The following is a 14,468-nucleotide window of genomic DNA, read 5'->3' as shown; positions in this document are numbered from 1 at the left end:
TATTTATATATACGTGAATGCAGTATTTAGTTAAATCTAATAATATTATATTTGTTAACTTATAAGATATATATTTAAACTTATTGTATTGTTAAATTCTAGGATATTAGGTCCAACGATTTACTGGATTTCCCTTCTCTTTCCTTATTTTATGTAAAATAAAAAATAATTTGTTAAAATGTTATTCCCCATTAAAGTACCCTATGAGAATAAGAAAAGAAATAGCTAAGATAGTGATAATTTATATCGTTCAAATGGCTCTTCACTTTGAAGATGGATGAAGAAGCTTCTTATTTTACTGGATGTGATGTGATAGGGCTAAAGTCAGAAATTTCAAACCAAACAGTTGGCGCGTTATTTTTAATATTTTAGAGGTGGGCCCTGCATTGATGATCATGACATGAAGTACAGAGCTAAATAACAACATTATGGGTACCGTATACAACAAATTCTGGTATTTTTTATGCATTCGTTTAAAAATAGAATAGTGATTTTTTAAAAAAAGATTTTTTATTTAAAAAATATATTTAAATAATATTATTTAATTTTTTAAAAAAATAATAATTTTAATATAATATATTAAAATAATCTAAAAATATAAAAATTTAAATTTAAATTAAAAAAAATTACTTTTTTTCAGAACGTGGTTTATATCATTTTTTTTTATTCAATATCTAAAATCAAATTAAAGTTCATATATTCCGTGGTGACTAGTGAGTGTGGTTTTTCTATTTAAATAAAAAATTTTAATTCAGTTTATATATATATATATATATATATATATATATATTATCAATTAAGTTCCAAATCAATAAATTTTATTAATGAATTCCAAAATATTTTTCTAAAAAAAAATCTTAATCGAGTCTTTTTGTTGATATTCATCAATATGTTGGTAAAAATTAATTTGTTTAGTGGAGTTAACGCGATAAAAATATTTTGCATAATCATATAAATTAATGAGCTTAACAAAGATTTATATACTATAGAAACAGAAATGATTTTATCTTTACAATACAAGAATCTAAGGCTAGAATTAGACAATATGTAGAAAGAAAAGAAAATTAAAAAGAGAAGAAGAAGAAAAAGAAAAACAAGTAAAGGGAAACATAATGTAGAATTCTTTGCTATTGCTGAGTTTCCAGTGCTTCTAATCAAGCCCTCATCATCATCTTATTGTATTTTAATACCTATTATATCAAGCCATAATCATCATCTTCTTCAACACAAACACAAGATCTAAAATCCTGGATCATTCATATATTCAATAAAATCAAGAATAAATTGACCTTTCATTTCACATTCCACATAATAATCACAACACATTCATCTCATAAAGATTAACATATCAAGGTATAAAAGATTGGTAAATTAAATCTCATGCATTCCTATTTATAATATAAAAGAGAAAGATTATTGTAATATTCCACATTGTCAGGTAAGGGTTTGGTAGCTGACCTTATTAGTAGTGCTGGTTGCTAATATGTTATATGCGTTCTAGGACGTCAGGCTCAGAAGTGCGTTTGCGTCACTAAAAACAAAACCGTAAAGGCAGTAAGGCCTAAAGAGAATAATATATGACATGTTGGGTTTGGCTGTTACATTTGGTATAAAAATCGACTTCACTGGCTATTTGGTTGTGCCACGGGGTCGTTTGGCTTCTTTAGGGGGGTGGATTATAAAATCCTACATCGGCGGGTGAGAGTTTGATAGATGGCTTTATTAATAGTATTGGCTGCTAACATGTTATATGTGTTTTGGAGCTTTAAGCTCAGAAATGGGCTCTTGTCACCATAAACAAAATTGAGAGGGCGATAAGGTTCAAAACGGACAATATAAGACATGAAACTAGAGAATTTAAGTTAATACATACATTTTTAATATTATATTTATTTACATATCAAAATATTTTATCAAAATTAGATTACATAAGAAGTTTATGATATTTCTAATTACAAATTAAAGTTTACCACCAAAAGCAACAACAAAAAATAGTCTGTTGCACAACTTGAACTTGTTAATATCCTGTAGTCAAATTAATTTAAAATATAAGAAATATTATCTAACGATTAATATAGCTTATTGAAATTATTTTTTACTAAATCACAAACATCGTTAACCAACACTTAACACTTAAGCAATTTGATCAAGCCAATAATATCCTGACTAAACAATACCATTGATTTCTTTAATCTTATTCAAATCAATTATCCCTAACACATCATCTCGATCATTTATCGTTATGATGCCTCTAAATCTTTTAAGAAAATTAATCATATAAAGTCTTAGTTATCAGTCATATTGATGCCTCTAGTACTACTCAGAATTAGACAATATGTAGAAAGAAAAGAAAATTAAAAAGAGAGAAGAAGAAGAAGAAGAAAAACAAGTAAAGGGAAACATAATGTAGAATTCTTTGCTATTGTTGAGTTTCCAGTGCTTCTAATCAAGCCCTCATCATCATCTTATTGTATTTTAATACCTATTATATCAAGCCCTAATCATCATCTTCTTCTTCAACACAAACACAAGATCCAACATCCTGGATCATTCATATATTCAATAAAATCAAGAATAAATTGACTTTTCATTTCACATTCCACGTAATAATCACAACACATTCATCTCACAAAGATTAACATATCAAGGTATAAAAGATTAGTAAATTAAATCTTATGCATTCCTATTTATAATATAAAAAAGAAAGATTATTGTAATATCCCATATTGATGGGTAAGAGTTTGGTAGTTGACCCTATTAGTAGTTTTGGTTACTAACATGTTGTATCCGTTTTGGGACATCAGGCTTAGAAGTGGATTCGCATCACCAAGAACAAAACCGTGAGGGCGGTAAGGCTCAAAACGGATAATATACGACATGTTGGGTTGGGTTGTTACATTTGATATAAAAAGTCAACCTTGTTGGCTATTTAGTTGTGCCTACGGGGTTATTTGGCTTTCTTAAGAGGGGTGGATTGTAATATCCCACGTCGGCGGGTGAGGGTTTGGTAGCTAGCCTTATTAGTAGTACTGGTTGCTAACATGTTGTATGTGTTTTGGGGCTTCAAGCTCATAAATGAGCTCGCGTCACCATAAATAAAACTGTGGGGGTAGTAAAGCCCAAAACGGACAATATAAGATATGAAACTAGAGAATTTAAGTTAATACATACATTTTTAATATTATATTTATTTACATATCAAAATATTTTATCAAAATTAGATTACATAAAAAGTTTGTGATATTTCTAATTACAACATTAAAGTTTACCACCAAAAGCAACAACAAAAATAATATGCTGCACAACTTGAACTTGTTAATATCTTGTAGTCAAATTAATTTACAATATAAGAAACATTATCTAACGATTAATATAAACTTGTTAAAATTATTTTTTACTAAATCACAAACATCGTTAACCAACACTTAACACTTAAACAATTTGATCAAGCCAATAATATCCTGACTAAACAATACCATTGATTTCTTTAATCTTATTCAAATCAATTATCCCTAACACATTATCTCAATCATTTATCGCTATGATGCCTCTAAATCTTTTAAGAAAATTAATCATATAAAGTCTTAGTTATCAGTTATATTGATGCCTCTAGTACTATTCAGGGTAATAGTCAAATTTAATTTTCAATCGTCAAATAAATTGACTCCTCTAGTACCACTCAAGGCACTAGTTAATTTAAATTCTTGATCATTAGATAAAATGACACCTCTAGTACCTCACATAGTAACTAGTTAATTTAAATTCTCAATCATCATATAAACTAGTGACTCTAGTACCATTTAGGGTATTAATCAATTTCAAATTCTTAATTGCTTATAAATTGATTCCTTAAATACCACTTAGGGTAATAATCAATTTACAAATCTTTTTTTCGTTTCTCACGTGTCAATTGATCCACACATGCACACATATAAGCAACACATCTAAAAAAATTTTGTAGTTATTTAACATTAAAAGCTTTTAACAAATTAAATGGTGGAAAAACAAAATATCTACCTAGCGCCTGGGCTCTCGATATAGTCCTCTGATGCTGTCTCAAATATGCAGCCTCTTCTATTACCATATGAATGCAAACATCAACACAACAAGAACACCATTGGAATTTCATTCCATTTTTTTTTCTTCTAAACCAATATCAAGAAAGTTATAAAAGTATCTCCCCCATTCCTTTTCATCAATATTAACTTATTTAAACAAAAAATCAAATACAATTCAACTCTTTCCCCTATGCTAATTTTTTGGTAATCAAAATTTTCCTTTAATTTTCACTTCCCTCAAACCTTAGCTACTCTCATTAATGCATTCAAGCATAAATAACATTCCAATTTAAACATCTCAATTCATTTCTTTCAAAATGTCTAGTCAAACCTTTCTATAAAGGAAACATGATTTTTCTTTCTTTCACTTTTCATTCATTTTGACTCTTATCCACAAGTTACTTATTTCAATTAGCATAATTTAAAAATAATTTTGTTATCAATTAAATTAACCATTTCAATCCTCTCTTTAAATGATAAATTGTTGAATTATGTTTCTAAAGAGGAAGCATGAATTTTCTTTAATTTTTCATAGTTGATACCTTACCTGCTCGTTTTTCATATAAATCAATAGGAGTCTGACCAAATTTCATATCAGTTTTATCAAATAAATTGCAAGCCCCTTACTCACTTTCTAGGTTGAAACTCTCTAATAATAAAAAAGTATGTTATTTTCTTTAATTTTGAAATTAATTCACCACTCATTCATTAAATCCTTCCTTTATTATTATTATTAATTATTTTTTTTTTATCATGAATCACATGTCAATTGATCCAACAAATCCAAGTCTTCCTTTATCTAGTATGGTTGAAATCGTCCTTACACAAGAATGCCCTCTCTCTTTTTCTTTTTCTTTTTTTTTTTATCAATTTTCTTCCAATTGTCACTTAGCTCATTTTTATTCATAACTAAGAGCATAATCTAAACATAAAAACAATAATCCATATTTATAACATACTAAAGTCAAAACTTTCATTATGAAATTAATTTTGGAATTAATTCACCACTCATTCATTAAATCCTTCCTTTATTATTATTATTTTTTTTTTTTTTATCATGAATCACATGTCAATTGATCCAACAAATCCAAGTCTTCCTTTATCTAGTATGGTTGAAATCGTCCTTACACAAGAATGCCCTCTCTCTTTTTCTTCTTCTTTTTTTATCAATTTTCTTCCAATTGTCACTTAGCCCATTTTTATTCATAACTAAGAGCATAATCTAAACATAAAAAATAATAATCCATATTTATAACATACTAAAGTCAAAACTTTCATTATGAAATTAAAATGACTCACTCCTCAAATCATTTAACAAAACCTTAATCAATCAAGGTAAAATTGTTTCTTACCTCTAAATTACACTAAAACAAAGATTATTTAATAAGGATTCCATTTATTCTTCCTTATCTTCACTAATTCTTTCAAGCTCCAAACTCTAGTTTTAAAAGTTTTTAATCCTTCCTAAAAGCTTGAAAATCCCTCCTTAAATCCTTAAAAACTTTTATAATTACTCAAATCTTCCTCTCTTAAGTTTTTTAGTGTAAGAAAATCAAGAAGAAATCAAGTAGTTGTTGCCCTGTTTCCTTCTCTATAGTTCGGTAGCTCTTAGCTTCCATGAGAAACCAAAAAGCTATTTATATGTCCTGCATAATTGATATTTATAACATTGCTATTATATTTTAATCCAAGAAATTTTTTATGCGCTCTTGGTTTCCCATCTTAATTGTTGTTTGAATCTTACCTTGCATTGAAGTTTTAATCCATAAAACTTCATTTCATATATATATATATATATACATATATATATATATATATATATATCCCATTTTATTATCAAGTTAAATTTCTCAATACTTTATTAATACCGTAATATTTTTAACTAGATGTTTACAACTTTCTTCTAATATACAAAATATTTTCAAATTTTTTCATTTAAAAGAAAGAATGAAGCAAGCTTAAATTGAAAATTAATTCATTGTATACTAATACTTAGAAACATAAAAACAAAATGCAAGGAAAGACCTTCAAGGCTCTATTGACCCAATCATATTGGAACTAGTCATAAATTAAACTAAGATAGATGAAATGAAAAAAACAATGATGGGTTGGTATATAACTTCTATATATAAAAAAGAAACTAGTATAATTTATATAAAAAAATTCATCTTGAATTGGAATAAAGTGAATGAGAATCTTAATAGGGATTTCTAGAATTTAGGTCATGCCTTGTTGTGCTTTTAGCATGCGTATAGTTGGCCTAAAAAACCTCCAAATAATTCCCATCATTTGAAAGGTTTTAACCTAAAATGTTAGTGTTCATTTTTTTTTATCATCATTATCTTTTCAAGTAAAAATTATCTTAGTCCATAAAATAAGAAAATCAGACTTAAAGAAATTGACAGAAGGGCATGATTGAGAAATGTAAAAAGTATTCAGGATGCAATTGATAAACTTTATAGGTTTGGGATGCAATTGGAAATAGGTTTTTAAGTTTGATACTAAATTGAGGGTTTTTTTTCTTTCTTGGAAAAGTAGAGATCTCACGTGATTCTCGAGGGAGGGAGGGAGGGAAGGAATATACGGAAAAAAAGAAGAAGAAAATTCAAAATGATGACAGGTGAGGCACAAAAAACCATCACATGTTACTATATATATATATATATATAATTTTATTTTTCCCGCTTTGAAAGTATTTGGTAGATGCAAGCAAAGCATTTCCGAATGGCAAATGGGACAGCTAAGCCTCGCCTCCTAAACGCTCCCATGTCCAAACAAAACATAAATTTCCGTTTTTTTTTCGCTTGATTAGACGCTCCAATCTAACGCCATTTTTTTTTTTTTTTTTGCTATCATATTCCCACGTCATCTATGCGTAATCTCCACAAAATTAATTAATTGTATAGTAATACTTAGATACATAAAATAGCTATATCATATATGTTCACTTTAATACAAATACGTGTAAGGTTCAATTTTGGAGGAAAAAAATAAAACCAATGAAAAAGAATTTGAAAAGAAGAAGAATATATTTTTTACTTAATTTCTAAATCTTGAACTAGATTTTAAAAAAATCAATTTAGAATTTAAAAATTAAATAAAATAATTAAATTCAGTTTAAATATAAATAGTTAAATTTAAATGTCTTTGCAAAACTATCTATAAAAGAATTGATAGAATATCATTTTTCAATGCAATTAATAGATTTTTACTAATATATATATATATATATATATATATATATATATATATATATATATGTATGTATATATATATGAATTGGCCTAAGGTCTAGATTCAAGTCTTTTTTTATTGATATTTTAGAAGAAAAAAATAGTATATTTATGTGTAATTAGTAATTAGCATTATTCATAAAAATATCATAAAAGCATCCCACGTGTGTATAAATAAGTATAAACAACATAGTATTTCTTGTATATATAAAAAAAGTCATCCAAACACATTAAAAAAAATTGAAATATAGATTTAGTGTATATTTTTGATAACAATAATATATAATATTGTTATAAAAAAAATTTAATTGAAAATATATTAAAATAATAATATTCTTTTTTTTAATATAATACATTAAAATCATTAAATATTTTTTTAAAAAATTAATTTAATATTTTATCAATTAAAAAAACTTTTATAAAATTATTTAAACCAAGTTAACAAAAACATGGAATGTTTTATAGCGTTCAGGAGTTATTAGTGACTTTACTGGAACCATTTTAAAGAAAATAGAAAAATATAAATATAAAAAATTATAAAACTCAAAACCCATAAAAATAATAAAAATATTTTTATTTAGAATTTATTTTAAGTAAAATTTATTACTGTAGAAAGCCTTCACACAATATCGAATTATTTATTTTAAAAGAAAGGGCTCTAACAGCGATGTAAATTGTAAATAACAACTCACTGACATGATAAATATATATATATATATGACATTTACTTGGAAGATGGTTAGAAGCCAAGTTTGGATTAAAAGAGGAGGCAGGGAGGGGCAATTCAAAGAGAAGAGGAGAAGAAAAAATATTACTACCTAGCGAGGAACCTTCGATATAAAACGGAGTTCAGACAGACATCCACTCTGGGCTCTCTTTCTCTCTCTGCTTTCCTAATCTATTCTGGGTTTTTTCTCTTTAATCCGATTTTTTTTTAATCTTTGACCCGCTGTTTTAGGTTTTGTTCCGAATTTAAAGAGTTTTTGCCATTCCAAGGTATGCTTTATATATCTTCTTCTGTTGTTGTGTTTTTTGTTTGAAAGACCCGTTCTCTTTTAATTTAATTACCATGAACTGGAAGGTAAATTAACTGGTTGATTTTAATTAATTTCTTTTGATTTTTGTCTTATGAGTTTATGTTTCATGGTCATGGGTTTCTCTTGTTTAATAATCCGTTTTTTTTTTTTTTTGAATTTGTGAGAAGATGATGTTGTCGAAAATTGAAGGCGGGAAAAAGATCAGAGAGGATTCAGGTAATGGCAAGTTGTTGAGTGAAATTGAAACTATAAGCAAAGCCCTTTATCTTGACAAAAACCTTTCAAGAACGGCCTCCGTTTCTACATCTAGTAATCGACCCAGATCAACTGGAAAAACCCATTTGGTAGATCCTAAATCGAAGCTTGATAATAAACATGGTAGGGAAGACCCGTCTCGCAAGGACAAGAAGTCAATTTGGAATTGGAAGCCTTTAAAAGCGTTTTCAAATGCAAGGAACCGTGAGTTCAATTGTTGTTTCTCTCTTCAAGTCCATTCCATCGAAGGGTTTCCCTCCACTTTTGACAATTTAAGTGTTTGTGTTCACTGGAAGAGACGGGATGGCGAGCTGGTGACGAGCCCTGTCAAGGTTTTAGAAGGGATTGCAGAGTTTGAGGAGAAGCTTACGCATACGTGCGTTGTATATGGGAGTAGGAGCGGACCCCACCACTCAGCTAAGTACGAGGCTAAACATTTTTTGCTCTATGCAGCTCTATTTGGGGCAATGGACCTGGATTTGGGGAAGCATAGGGTTGACCTCACGAGGCTGCTTCCTCTCACATTGGAGGAATTAGAGGAGGACAAGAGCTCGGGAAAATGGACTACAAGTTATAAGTTGTCAGGAGAAGCTAAAGGTGCTAAGATGAATGTTAGTTTTTGGGTACACAGTGGTTAGTGATACTCCCATCTTCCCCAGAAATAATCAGAATGTTAATGAGCTGCTGAGGGTGAAGCTGAATAATGCAAGAACAGTGAAACCAGCACCTAAACTTTGTCAAGGTGATGGCAAAAGCATGGTACATCGTACTGGAAGTCTTCCTGGTAATTTTAACCAGCAGCGCCGCTCTGCATCTCGTTCTGTAGAAGATGTAAAAGATCTCCATGAGGTGTTGCCGGAATCAAGTTCAGAACTTGATATTCCTGTAAATATCCTGCATCAGAAATTTGAAGACAAGTTGGATGCTTCAGGTTATAAGCCCGAATTTGATGTGTTCACTGAAAATCTTGAGCCAATTAAACAACCCTCCATCTGTGATTCAGATTTGATAAAAAAAGGAACAGAAAAGGAGAGTGAAAATAGTGAATTTGCTGTGATTGACCAGGGGATAGAATTGTCATCAGAGGAAGTTAACATAATGTCTGCAGATGTTTCTACAGTAGATGTTAAAATGGATACTGGTTGTCATGTAGCTTGTGAAGAGGTCACTAAGCTTCATCTGCATGATGTGGAAAACAGCAATCATGAAGACGAGCTTGGGTCGCATGATTGCAATTTCAAGGATGAAATATGCTCAAAAGAGTCTGTGATGGAAGAATTGGAATCTGCACTAAAAAGCATTTCCATTTTGGAAAGTGACGCGCTTGATTCCCCTGAAGAAAAGGAGGATTACACGGAAGTAAAAACTGATTATGAAACTATTAGTAGGGGGAGGTCGCTTAGCTTGGATGATCTAACTGAATCTGTGGCAAATGAATTCCTGGACATGCTAGGGATGGAGCAAAGTCCATTTGGCTCGAGTTCAGAGAGTGAACCTGAGTCTCCTAGGGAACGCTTGTTAAGACAATTTGAGAAGGATGCCTTAGCTGGCGGTGGTTCTCTGTTTGACTTTGATGTGGACTATGGTGACCAAAGAGAATGTGACTATGATGCCTCAACTGCATCTGGGTTGGGAAACTTCTCTGAGGATTTTGAACTGTTATCAGTTATCCAAGCTGCTGAGGAGGAGCTGATGGGAACTCAGTCTGTCAGTGGAAAAGCAAGGGTCAGAATGTTGGAAGACTTGGAGACTGAGTCTTTAATGCGTGAATGGGGCTTGAATGATAAGGCTTTTGATTGTTCTCCACCTAAGAGCTCTGGTGGCTTTGGGAGTCCTATCAATTTGCCTCCTGAAGAGCCGATTGAATTACCTGCTCTTGGAGAAGGACTGGGTTCATTTCTGCAGACAAAGAACGGTGGATTCTTGAGGTCCATGAATCCTTCAATTTTCCAGAAAGCGAAAAAACAGTGGGCACTTGATCATGCAAGTTTCTAGTCCCGTTGTGGTACCAGCAGAAATGGGTTCTGGTATAGTGGATATACAGCAGCGATTGGCTTCAATTGGAATTGAAAAGCTTTCTATGCAAGCAAATAAGCTCATGCCTTTGGAAGATATCACTGGGAAAACAATGCAACAAGTAGCATGGGAAGCTGGTGCCACTCTGGAGGGACCTGTGAGGTTTGTGCTGGATTGAACACTCATTGTGAAATTAGAAAGGCATGCTGTTCTTTTTCTCAAATTTCTTCAAATTATGCATTCACTTTATTGTTTCTTCCTGGTTCAGGCAAAGTTTGTTACAGCAAGAATACACCATGGATGATGCATCTCTTGAGCAAATAAGTGTGAATGACAGATCTTCTGCACCCAGATCTAATAAGCTCAGTTCAGGGCTCATTGGGTAGTGAGACAGGCTCAGAATACGTATCTCTAGAAGATCTTGCACCTTTGGCTATGGATAAGATAGAAGCACTCTCAATTGAGGGATTGAGAATACAATCTGGTATGTCAGATGAGGAAGCACCCTCGAACATCAGAGCACAATCTATTGGAGAAATTTCCTCCCTCCAGGGAAAGGGTGTTGACATCAGTGGCTCACTCGGTTTGGAAGGAACTGCTGGATTGCAACTGCTGGACATAAAAGATAGTGCAGATGACATCGATGGATTAATGGGTCTGTCACTGACTCTTGATGAATGGATGCGGCTAGATTCCGGTGATATTGGTGATGAAGATCAAATTAGTGAGCGAACTTCTAAGATACTTGCTGCCCATCATGCTAGCTCCTTGGACTTGATTCGAGGAGGGTCAAAAGGGGGGAGAGGACGTGGAAAGGGATCTGGTAGAAAGTGTGGTTTGCTGGGGAATAACTTTACTGTAGCACTGATGGTGCAACTTCGGGATCCTCTTAGAAATTATGAACCTGTAGGTACACCAATGCTTGCTCTGATTCAAGTGGAGAGAGTGTTTTGTCCCACCAAAGCCAAAAATATACTGCAAGGTCTCAGAGTTAAGAAACAATGATGAAGAAGATGACGAGTCAGAGTCAGTGGTGAAGCAGGAGGTTGAGAAGCAGACAAGCGAAAAGGCTCTGGAGGAAGAAGGAATTCCTCAGTACCAAATCACAGAAGTGCATGTTGCTGGTCTGAAGTCTGAGCCGGGCAAGAAGAAACTATGGGGTACCACATCTCAGCAACAATCTGGTTCTCGTTGGCTGCTTGCTAATGGAATGGGGAAGGGCAATCAGCATTCGTCTATAAAATCCAAGGGTGTTTTCTACAAAATCAGCACCCCCACTGACAACAAAGGTGCAGCGTGGTGACAGTTTATGGAGCGTCTCATCTCGTTTTCATGGGTACTGGTGCAAAATGGAAGGAACCCCATAAAAGGAATCCGAATGTGATTTTTCCAAATTAAACTATCAGGTTGCTATGAGTTGAGCATGTATTGAAGTCTGTTCAAAGGGGTTCACCTCACCATTGGCGTTGGAAATTGTGGAAATCTCATCCTGATTTGGTACAATACCCAGGGGATTCATGTTGAACCATATGAATATATAAATCCTTGGAATCGAGTTGTTTTCCTTAGTGCACACAGTTTACTGAAATGGCCCTTGAGTCTATATGAGATCCATGTATTCTGCTCGAGTACTTGTATTTACTTTAGGTGTGGTCAACCAGCGTTAGTCATGCAATGCAAGATAAACTTTACGGATTGTTTTGCTGTATCTGTATTCCTCATTTATAAATTTGTAGGGTCATTAATCATGCCTTTGTGCATCGTAATTTATGTTCTGTTGAAGAAAGTGTTGTTTTAACTTATTTTACCTGCAAGCATGATGCAGCTATTCTGAACCTTGATGAACAAAGCATTCAAAATGCTTTTTGCCATGCTCTTTTACTCGTCTTTGTTTGTCAAAAAACCAAGAAAACTGTGTTGGAGTGCTTTGATTTCCACATAGCTCTCTGTAATGTTTTCTCACTAGTTACATCTGTTATATGAATAGACAACGAGAAACTTGTCGATGAAATTAACAATTCTATTGGGCAAGATCCAAACTCCATCTTTAATTGGAGTTCTTGATGTATAGGGTTTTCTAAGTTTCAATTTCAACAGGTGAGCCTTTAGCCTTAAATATTATTTGCTATGTAGTAGTATTTGTACATGCACGCACAGCTGACTGCCACATTATGTAGTTTTGAGCAGTTCTGTATCAACTTTACAAATGAAAAACTAGAACAGCAGTTCTGTGTCCTATTGCAGTATATTCTCTCTCATCCGTATATGAATCGTCCAACTCCCTATTTCGTGGTCTCTCATAGTTTTAACTGCTTGTTCAATCGTTTGCAGAAACCTGGGGTATCATAGCACTTCTCGATGAATCTCCAGGTATGCAGCTAGTTTTTTTTTTTTTTTTTTTTTCCTACTTGATACATCACTGCTCATACATTTTATGGAGCTTGCAGAATTCCATCAAAACTAAATTCTATTCATGTTTGGTTATACTGTGCAGTTTGTATACTCACATTTGCATGAATTGAAAAAAATTGCTTGGCTGGAGACTTATGTACTTATAATGGCTTCTTACAGCATGTTTCCTAAATCCTGTTATGCAGCTAGCTTTTTATTCTACTTGATACATCACTGCTCATACATTTTATGAAGCTTGCAGAATTCTATCAAAACTAAAGTTTATTCATTTTTTATTATAATCAAGCCTAAGCTTTCTCGTACTAGCTTTACCATATCTCACTACGCAGGGGAAGTAAAACAATTTATCTTTATTTTTTCTTTTGCTCAGTTTTCTTAAACTTAAATAGCTTCTAAAATATTCATTTCCTTTTATCCTTCCAGGTGATGAATTTGGATGATCGTTCCCAGACAAATACAAAGATTATGCAGTGGAGGAAGAACACCAGATCTTTTGATAGCTTCCTACTGCCCCTTTGCAGCTGGCCTATTTCCTCCACTTCCAGAGGAATCATCGAAGTCATCTAATTTTCTGCCATTGGTCACGTTTGAAGGTATGAGGTTGTTTACTTTCTTCTCAGTTTTCCTAGATTGAATGAAGTGAAATTGTTGCTTCCTCGTACAACATAGTATGCAAACAGCTGCTGCTATTGAATCGGGGATCGTCATACGAGCTAAAGCAAAAACAAGACCATTTATATCCGTGGCCAACGTTTCTTGCACGTGTTATGGCTAAGCAACTGAACCAGACAGGAAAAAATTTAAACATCAACATCTCCAGAAAAAAAAAAACATAAGATGCATGGGATTTAAAAGTAATCCACAGAAATCTTATTGGTTCCATAATAAGAAGCAAAGGTCCTTGCAATGCATTTAATCTCTTACGCCTGCAGTTTAAAAAACTAACGATCTTGATTTAGCAATATCGCTTTTTCGCTTCAAGAAAATAAAAACAAATTCAAGGAAGAAGAAGAAATTCTTTGCCAATTTGTGAAACCCAATTCAAGCCCACTACTTTCCTCCTCCTCCTCCTCCTCTTCTTCTATTGGGCTTACAAGAATAGACCTTTTATGAAATCATGGCTTCATTGGGTGTTTTGGTTTTCCTATCTAGCGAACCCAAAAATAGAGAAGAACAAATTATACTCGTATTTTTGTCAAGGAATTTGTATGCAATTTCTATCTTTTGATTAACAAAATATACTATTAGTTTCAATGAGATTTAGGCATGAATTTTGATTGTTGATTGCTGATGTTTTGAGGGAAAGAATAGATGAAGAGAGAAGAGAAGAAGGGAGGGGGAAAATAAGGGAGATTTGTTTTTTTTTGTGTTATATTACATTATGACGGTAGATTTATATTTTTATTTTATTTTAAATTTTTTGTTTACCAATGATGCAAACTATAATTTCTGAAACA

General features: G+C 32.2%; 1 protein-coding gene across 1 annotated transcript; it reads left to right on the top strand.

Annotated features, from left to right (window-relative positions):
• The first annotated feature begins 8,164 nt into the window (after window positions 1-8,164).
• LOC118047935 (protein PLASTID MOVEMENT IMPAIRED 1-RELATED 1-like) lies at window positions 8,165-13,847 on the top strand. The gene is given in 10 exon segments (XM_073409989.1): window positions 8,165-8,287; window positions 8,496-9,200; window positions 9,202-10,542; window positions 10,544-10,761; window positions 10,868-10,970; window positions 10,972-11,547; window positions 11,549-11,854; window positions 11,856-11,933; window positions 11,935-12,969; window positions 13,435-13,847. Coding segments are annotated over 8 exon segments (3,390 nt in total). The 5' UTR covers window positions 8,165-8,287; the 3' UTR covers window positions 11,998-12,969; window positions 13,435-13,847.
• Window positions 13,848-14,468: the final 621 nt, after the last annotated feature.

Source organism: Populus alba, chromosome 6, assembly GCF_005239225.2.
Source record: "Populus alba chromosome 6, ASM523922v2, whole genome shotgun sequence".
Taxonomy (NCBI): domain Eukaryota; kingdom Viridiplantae; phylum Streptophyta; class Magnoliopsida; order Malpighiales; family Salicaceae; genus Populus; species Populus alba.
The sequence above is the reverse complement of the archived record's forward strand: the minus strand, read 5'-3'. Positions and strand labels throughout refer to the sequence as shown.